The sequence below is a fragment of the Physcomitrium patens genome, chromosome 15, assembly GCF_059467195.1.
Source record: "Physcomitrium patens ecotype Gransden chromosome 15, ASM5946719v1, whole genome shotgun sequence".
NCBI classification, from domain to species: domain Eukaryota; kingdom Viridiplantae; phylum Streptophyta; class Bryopsida; order Funariales; family Funariaceae; genus Physcomitrium; species Physcomitrium patens.
The window spans coordinates 14,515,816-14,525,217 of record NC_143424.1 but is presented as its reverse complement, the minus strand read 5'-3'; the positions used below and the strand labels follow the sequence as shown (position 1 = coordinate 14,525,217).

Below are 9,402 nucleotides of genomic sequence, written 5' to 3'. Positions count from 1 at the left end.
TCTATAAGATTTTTACTCTTCAAACTTGGTATACTTGTTAAAATTTAATAAATTAAGATGTGTATTTTTTTTGAATTAAGATCAATAATTCATGTAATATTTAATAAATTTTGAAATCTTTTGTGGTATTGACATAAAGTTTCATTGGAGTTTATTAGAATTTACTTGAGATTTAATTAAGATTTTAGGATTTTGTTAAGATTCAATTAGAGTTTATTTAATTATAATTAATTTTAAAAATATTTAATTATAATTTAATTAGAGTTTATTTAAGATTTATTTATTATTTTATATAATTAATTTTTAATTTTTTAAGGCTTTTCATTTCTTTAAGATTTTTATTTTATTTCTTTTAGGTTTAATTAGGATTTGTTTTTAGGATTTTTAAAGATTTATTTGAAGTTGAATATAATATGATAAAATTTTTTAGATTATTCAAGATTATCAAAGTATTTTTAAATTTGTTTTATTGAATTATAAATCCAATTTGACATAAACTAAATCCTCCTATAGCCAAATGTCTAGTGCATTCTCAAGTTACATTTTACAAAATACAATAGAGTGATGGACTTGTTGATGTACTCTTTTTTTTTTACGGGCTGCATTGCAACTTCCTTGTTTGTGATCAAACAAAGATGTTGTATTTATTCATGAATATTTGAATCCAATAGGTGGTAATCTTGGACATGATCAATTTGTCATCCATATCTTTGTAATTAGTTCTTCATTCACTTTTTGACTTAGTGATTAAATTTCACATCATTGATCCTAATAGAGAGATTGAGAACTTTAGGTTAGACTTACTCATATAAAGAAATTTGTCCAAAAACTCATTATGCATATGAAAAATTCAAGAGTTAGTTTAACAACTAAAATTTACTTTTGCCTTTAGATTGCATCTTATATGCTTGAATTGCTAATTTTTTTGAAGTGGTTCTAGAACCATGTGTTTTGCAAATTTTGAGTGCAATTTTCACCTACAAGCCATCATATATTAGTTAGCTTTGTACATCTTCCAAAACAAATGCAAAAAGAAGAACACAACTTTGGCATATAAATGTTTTTGGTCATTTTTAGCACCCTCATTTTCTATCCACCATAATAGTTGCATATGCTTCTATAGCAATACAATGTATTGAAGTCTCATTTTACAAGGTGAAGCTCTTGCAACCTCTTTCTTATGTTTTGCAATCAACTCCCCTTATTCATCTATTTCTTTGTCTATCTAATCATATGTATAATCATATATATGATAAGCCTAATTATTCTCATTGTTGGCATTACAACAACAAACAACAAATGCTACTATGATGAAAGAATATTAAAAAATGATTTTATATCTTTGAACATGAGCAAATTGTGAAATTACATTACATTATCTACCAAAGCATTGAAGTTTGAAGCTAACTCAATTACTTGTATACAAAATATGCATGATTTACAATATCTAAGAGAGAATATCAAGGATTGTTTTCCTAAAATCTACACTTTTGGCCTTGAAGTGGTCACAATTACCTCAATTGTGCATCACAATTGCACTACCCATTTCATGTTTGGAACCCTAACAATTGCACTTGGAGAGCAGCAAAGACCCCACAATTAGTCTCAAATTTGGGCTTCAAAGCTCTGTCATCCCATGAGAAGCCCTAGGCTTGCATTATCAGAACCCTCCTACAAAATTCTGCTGTAATAAAATCATAACACAATGCACATACCACAATGGCATTTGTTGCAAAGGTCATCACACATTATAGCCAATTAACTTGATTACTTATGAACGAGTATGGAGGACGCTGCTTAGGAATTCTCATTGTTTTTTAACCCACTGTTAATATAATGAAAACAATAATATTTTCCATCTACATTACCTTCCTCTTTAATAGATCTCATCAGAGCTCAATAACCCATGTTACTCCTACAGCTATGCAAGAGTCTTCTACGCTAGTATACGCTAAATTGCACAACAAACTCCCTGTCTCCAAAAACAAATTTCCAATTGGTGCAGATGGGAGGCATAAGATTTTTGCAAGTATTGAAGGCATTGAGTGGACAAGAGTAATGAATACATGAGGCACGCATCCGGGGTCGAGTGCCTTCAATCACCCTTGGCCACTGTCTCGCAGCATAAATTAACATGACCTTTGTCATTGCATGCTAAATACATTCACTACTGTGAAGCTATGTAAAGTCGACAAGTTGATGTGGATAAGTCTACTTTCTGCCGTCCAAATTGTTCGCACTGTACATTAATCATAGGTGCTTTGATAAGCGTATAAAATATCAGTGTCTACACATTGGCCGGCTGCCCGTAATGTTCAGCAAATCGGGTCTTGAGCTCCTCTACCTTAGCACCAGTGTGCGAGTGAACTAAATTTTTATTTCGGTAGAATCTGAAGCTGGGAACAGCTCTTACTGCCCACTTTCGCATCAAAGCCTGCCCCAACCGACCACCGAGATGAGAGAAATATGTATGACAATATGATTAGAGGACTACAGGATACGTGGAAGTTTGTTAAGGTTATTTCAAACTATCTACAGAAATCCGCAGTGATTTGAGAAAGCCAAGGATAAATAAACCCGCACTGTGCTAGTGATATTTCATTTCGAAGGAATTATACCAGACTTGACCCCATTGAGATTAACATTTACTATTCGGAAGACTGACTCATTATATGGACAGCCAAAGCTGAAGCCTAGTGTAAATCTAAGCAAGACTTACCCGGGTATTGGCATTAGTATCCCCGTTAATTTTTAGGAAAACCGCATCAGGATAAGCGAGACTCATCTCCACCAGCTTCGGGTAGATCATCTTGCAAGGTCCGCATGTTTTCGTGGAAATATCCACAACGACCTGCATATACCACACAAGTTGAAATAAGAAAAAGCATCATGTATACTGCTATTTTCTCGTGGGTTTCTAGATTGTGTACTAAGTGTAGCACTGGGATTCATGAGAAGATAGCCTGTCCCTTTCTATCCCGTTACGTAAGTAAATCATCATCCAAATATCAAATCAAAGAACAATTGTAGATCAAGGTAGAAAAGACCTACCAGTTTATCTCCGGCATCCTTCAGAATTGTATTGAACTCCTCTTCTGCATGAAACAAAACCCAAACAGCACCACTGAAAGATTTAAGGTTTCTCCGAGCCAACGAGATGTACTGAAAGACAAACACCTTACAACAAAAAGATATAACTTGACAAATTAAAAAGAAAAGAAAATTGTAGTAAGTCATCACATGAGGACTCTCGCATACAAACCGCCTCAGAGCGTGACAAGGAGTATGAAAGTCCAACAGTGACAAGAGTACAGATTCTTAGACTATATTTCACACTCGTTCGAATCACATGAACCACTAGTGGCAGAGGGACTTCAAGCAAGCCAAATTGAGGGAACAACAATGTCCGTTAAATGTAGGAATCAATTAAATATTGATTGATTCTCAAAATCAACGCGATTTCGACCGACTCTATGCTCTAATCACCGCACAAGTCGGAGCTCATGCGTCAGAGAAACAGCTGCAGATTCATAATATAAGCAACTTCGAGGAGTCTATGTCTCAATTACATGCGACCTGAAAGCACAGACAAGAAACCACGTTGAACTGCCGAAGGGCACATACCAGACTCAAACTCCGACACATTGCCATTGGAATCCGACAACGGACTCACCGCGCTCCTGCACACCAGTGGCGCCCCTGACGATACTCGTCGTCCGACAAACCTCTTCGTCTCAGTCCTTGTCGACGGCCCACTCACACTGCGCACCCGGCTAAGCGACCCACGTTGTGACGACCACCCCGCCACCCTCAACGACGCCGCGCCGGTTGATGAAACCACTGGTGCATTCGCTCCGTGCGAGGACGCTACGGCGCCCGCAACGGCCACCCTCTCAACGGCTAAACACGCCATCCCCAAAGCACCCAATCTCCAAGCTCCAAGCTTCACGGTTCGAGGGACCTCTTTCCAAAACAGCTTGGGATAGAGACGGAATTCCAGCACTCAAACATTCGCTGAACAATACAGAGAGAAGAAAACTGGGAATCCGAGGAAGCTCCAAATGAACCAACTGTGAGGCTGAGAACATGCAGAGGGTTGAGAGGGCGAATTTCTGGCTTCCCACCCATTGGCCCTCCGTCCAGCACTTTTGGCTCCACACGTCAAGCCCCAATCCACCCGGCACGATATTTTGCACATTTCAGTTTGTGGCGAATGTGGCGATTGTGGCGGAGTGATCAGTCCTGCTCCCGATGTGCCACTTTCGTTCACCTCCAGTTCTGTTCTGAAGCAACAGTTATCGGCATTCTACCAGCAGCTATTTGGAAAACACATAAAGTCATGGTTTTTCTTTAGAAGGTAGTCTCGAAGAAAATTCAGATGCTTTTGAATAGTAAGGAAAAAAAAAAAAATCTTAAAGGAACGGCATCCCACAAGTCGTCGCCATGTCGGAAAAATGTGAGCATAGAAATTTTGTCAGCTTTAAAAGCATTCATCGACGCACAAGCTTGGGGGTGTTCCCCCATCTTTAAGCTTTTAGTGCGTTCGTTTGTCCTCTTTAGACTGCTGCTTTGGATCCTCACTGGCAACGATGCGATCGTGGTTGCTTCACAGCGGGTGGTCCAGGTTGGCTGAAGAAAAGTCGATGGATGACAATTGAAAGATTTAAAATACGTTGGAAATGGCTGACAGACACGACGCTGGTTAAGGCTGTTGGATCGTCATTGAGGTGCAGCAGCCAATGTCGTGACGGTTTCGTAAATAGTGTCGCGGTCTTGTACTCTTCTGTGCACACGACCAATAACAGTGAGTTGGAGACTCGTACTGTACATTCCATCTTGACAGCAAACCATGAAGACGCAAATTTGTTTTCATATTACAGTTGTCTGAAACACAAACACCACACTCTCACAATTCGGACCACATTGTTGCCCAAAGAAGCTTCCACAAAGAAGTGAGAAACTAAGCAGCTAGCGGTAATGTCGTCGATTTCGAGGTACGTTGAAGTTCTTTCAAACGACTCGAGTACAGCGCCACATTAAGAAACCCAAGTGGTAAGCAAAACAAACTGTAACAAATGAGCTATAAGCGATGTGCATGCAACCAAAGAGATTACAAATGTATGACTGAAGCTGCTGTATGTACAAGTACAAAAAGTACAAGAGAACTGTATCTTAGAATACCAAAAATCTAATGAACACACTAAGTGCCAATCCTATGGGATTCACCTGAGATTAGGATCGAGTCTACAGTCCCAACTTCTCTTCCTGTGCCCATACCCCTTCAGGGTACACAGCAGTAATTAAGCTTGTCGAATGGATCTACTATCTATACAAACTATACCTGACCCTTGCAACAATGTATAAAGATTTGAAGGAACCCAGCACCCTGTTTCGGCTAAACAGCAGTCATTCTGTTCACCAAACAAAAAAAGCAAACGCTTGCCTGACCACCAAGTGCGAGTGTGCAACTACACTACTGCAAATCTGGTTCTAATGAGCAGCTCCTTACCATAAACACGGTTCACTCAGTAAGATAGGTTCCTATTTTGTTTGTTGTGAAGACCTAAAATCCTAAGGACATATCACTTCAGATAGATTCGATAGAAAACCTAAGCCACTTGATAAGCACAAAAAATCGCCTGAACAAATCATTACTCAGGCTTGACTGGTTGCAGAGAGGGCTGCTCCAAGTTGCTTCAGACCATCGCCAATGCTGTTAAGAGCATTAATGTAACCCGCTCCCAACTGCATCGTTCCTCGGAACTTCTCCCGTTCAAAATCAAGCTTCTTCTCCTCCATATCTATGTCTTCTCTATGACGTTTGTCCTTGCGGTCCTCACTCTCCATCATCGCATCAATCACCCTTTTGTTGTTAATTTTCAGAATACAGGCCAGACCGTACTCCTCTGACAGTGGAAACAATGAAGACTTTCTCTTTTGTTTCCTTAATAATGATTCGGGGTCACCATCACCATCTGAGTCCTCAGGGACGGAGAACTCTGCGTCACTGGCAGCCTGAAGGCTAAGACTTCTATGAGATACACCTAAACGTGTCCATCACGCATTACCATAAGTTAATACTTGATGCAATATTTCTCCCAACAGGCTAACTGAAACAAAAGCAAAAGAGGACACTTCAACTACATTGAAGCACAGAGAACTGTACATTAAATTATTAACCTTGCAAGTGATTTTACGTACCAGTATGACGAAGAGGGCCTGACGTGTCCAGCTCTCCAGGGTCTGCAGGGCGGCCTTTGCAATACCACTCTGATAGAGCATTGTAAACATCCTTATAGAAATTAGGAGGCATAACTGTCTTCTTTCTCTCTTCCTTTGACATATCCCAGTACGACTTCTGACCTCCAGGCAGATTCTTCTCATGATCATTCACTTTCTTAAATTCTGACACCAGCAGCTCCCATTTGTCTTGACATTGCTGTGCACTTTTGTGAACTCCTTGGCTCCAGCCATAATCCTCTATCCACTTCCATCTCTCTTGTGCTGATTTGTGTCGTTCTTTCAAGTTACCCCTGCGAACTCTATCAAAGTCTTCCCTTCGCGCTGCCTGCAAAGTAAAAATTAGTACTCCTAGTCCAGCAAACAATGTCGAGTGCTGGGATCATGCATCTTCAGTTATCATGCTGTTCGTGGCTACATACGCAACGTCAGATATGAATAAAGCTACTTTTATAAGAAAAAAAGTGCACGGTGATTGTGGCAGAATTTAGGAGTGTTGCGTTTCTACAGACAAGTGATGAGTTCATCACTGGAACAGAACTGCGTTGATTATGATACGACTTAACACTATATTTAAGTAACCGGCTCAAGTACAATTTTGCACTAGTCATTGTAATACAAGCTATGTGACGGCGTTAAGATGCGAAAAAGGATACAAATTTACCTCCACTTCATATACACCAATAAAAGGATTGTTGTTGTTCTTCATTTTTATTGTTATCATTTTTGGTGAAATGAAATCAAAATACGTTAGTTGTGTGCAGCATCACCACATTACCTGCAACACTAGGATCTCTGCTGCCGTCCAATTTCCTTTCTTATAAATCCTCCCTTTCCTAAATACATCTCCCTTTCGACGATCACCAAATACATCATCTTCACTTCCAGTATGATTGTGATGATCTCTGTCATCGACAAGCGCATCAGCCAAAGCATGATGGCCCAAGCCACAAGGAGGAGGGCCCATGTGATCAGCCATCGCACCTCAGCAACACGAACTCCCAGCAAAGATTGTACTATGATCTGCAAAACATGGAATACAATTCTGTCATCCTACGACTAAATTGCGTTGCCGCAGCTACTACACCCTGAAGTAAAGCTTGAAATGGCTACAGATTCATAGACACGACTTTCGGCCCAGGCTGATTCGTATCTATTTGCTACAGTAAAACTAAAAGACCAATATCGCATATATTATTTCCAAATACATAAATGTCATTTTCTTCCAACTTCTTGTTGCATAAAAACCATACATACAACACATGTCCCTGATGCATCAACCAGTGATACACCAGTATAATACACGCATCCAGAATAGAACGACCAGCACGACGCTTCAACAGTATTGTACGGAATCTGCAACCTCTTCTCGAAAATTGTGCACATGGGTATTTCGAAACACCTTCACAAAGACAATATCCCAGCCGCTATAAAGTGATCGAGATACTTTTATACTCACATGAAAGATCAAGCGAATGCTCCATATATGATATCACAAATTAATTCGTCCAGGTGATTATGTTTCAGTACCTCATCTGCTGAGCTTCCTTCCTCAATAGCTAGCAATGCCTCCAAACGCGTCCAGGACATGAATTGACTGCCACCCTTCCAGACACCTGCTGGTTCCGAAAGCAACAAACTATCAACCTTACCATCCTCAACTTCGCACCCCATGTATACATCCTCGTCTGAAATTCTTCCAGCACCAATGAGCTTTTTGAATGGTAGCATGTGTCACGATTCCTCCCCGGGAATGCGATACACAAATTTCCAGAACGAACCAATTCGATACCGCAGGAGACTTCATCAACACACACGTTAAATCGTTCTCGATCGAGAATGAACACAATGCTTAGAGAAAACAAAAGCAACACTAACAGCAGAAATTGTCTGCCATAAATGGAGACCTCCTATTCTCTCAACCTCTACGACAAAAACACATTCAACTGCACATAGCACCCGCAACTCCTCACTTCACTCAAACAAAAAGACTCGTCATTCAAACCAAGAAATCAGCGAGACAAATTTAAACAAAATTCCCACGGACGCAGGAGTTCAACTTAAGAGGAAAAGTAAAATTACAAAAAAAAAACATCCTCGCACACGGAAAAATTAAATCGTAACAACACGGCTTCCCACACGCATCACACGGGCCGGAAACGAAATTCAAAATAAAATAAAAAAACAAAAACAAAAACAAACAAACACCCCCCCCCCACCCCTCGCCTACCCCTCCCACGACACAGGCTCCAGAAACCGCAATACCCCACCGAAGAAAACAAACGATGGCTCGTTGGAAAGCGGACGAGGAGCCGCAGCTGGATATGAAAGGCAGGCACCAAGACGACGGAATGCGAGACGAAAAACACCGGGCAGCGAGAGGACTCACGGCGAGAAGCGCAGGCTGGGGTTCGGAGCAGCGGGGACGGAGCGTGGGCTGGGCCGGGCGATGAACACTGCGCCGGGCAACCCTAACCCGCTCCTTAGACCCGGGTTGCCGTGGTCCCTCGCATCTACGTGATGAGAACAAGTGGCACTCTTCCATGTCGCATCTATATCGCCATTCTTTAAATGACTTTGCCCTCTCTTGCACCAGAAGTCCCCTTTCACACCGCCATGGATCCTGCTCTTTCGGTCTCATCCTCCCGCTGTGGATGTCGTCCTCGTTTTGTCCACGAAATACATCCATCCATTCCGACGACCCCTGACTGTGCTCCATCTTCCTTATCTGACTCTGCTGAAGCTCTTGCAATGCGGACAATTGTTTTAATCACCATCTCGACAGTTTGCATTACTTATAATTTGATTACATTTTGTGATAAATAAATAAATAATATTTTATCATTTTACCCAAACATGTAATAACGGAATTGTATCTATCCATCCGTACACCCATTCTTTTTTAATATATATATATATTGTTTACAAAATACATTTTTAATATTAGACTCAAAAAAATAGAATTAGAATATATATATATATATATATATATATATATTAGCATATATACATACAATTTGTAGAAACCTATGCTGTTATAAAAGTTTAATTTGTGGTTGCTAAATCAAAAATTAACCACTACTAAAGAAATTTTGACCAAGAATAAAATAAAATAAAATAAAATAAGTAAAAAAATCCATAAAAATGGAACTATTTATTTTT

The 9,402-nt window shown here is 40.0% G+C and overlaps 2 protein-coding genes across 3 annotated transcripts; both read right to left on the bottom strand.

Moving 5' to 3' along the window:
* Window positions 1-2,020: 2,020 nt before the first annotated feature.
* Window positions 2,021-4,047, bottom strand: LOC112292352 (uncharacterized). The gene is made up of 4 exons (XM_024540716.3): window positions 3,625-4,047; window positions 3,052-3,095; window positions 2,720-2,851; window positions 2,021-2,434 (listed from the first exon to the last, which is right to left on the bottom strand). Exons 1-4 carry the CDS (start codon window positions 3,911-3,913, stop codon window positions 2,288-2,290), a joined length of 612 nt encoding a protein of 203 aa, XP_024396484.1. The 5' UTR covers window positions 3,914-4,047; the 3' UTR covers window positions 2,021-2,287.
* A 1,074-nt stretch (window positions 4,048-5,121) lies between these two features.
* Window positions 5,122-8,687, bottom strand: LOC112292351 (trihelix transcription factor ASR3). 2 transcript variants are annotated; one of them, XM_024540715.3, is made up of 5 exons: window positions 8,630-8,687; window positions 7,771-7,859; window positions 7,019-7,263; window positions 6,202-6,568; window positions 5,122-6,044 (listed from the first exon to the last, which is right to left on the bottom strand). In XM_024540715.3, the coding sequence occupies exons 3-5, from the start codon at window positions 7,217-7,219 to the stop codon at window positions 5,656-5,658; spliced, it is 957 nt and encodes a 318-aa protein (XP_024396483.1). In that variant the 5' UTR covers window positions 7,220-7,263; window positions 7,771-7,859; window positions 8,630-8,687; the 3' UTR covers window positions 5,122-5,655. The 2 variants fall into 2 exon arrangements, with proteins under 2 accessions (XP_024396483.1, XP_024396482.1); XM_024540714.3 differs by having other exon boundaries at window positions 7,771-7,856.
* Between the last annotated feature and the right edge of the window lie 715 nt (window positions 8,688-9,402).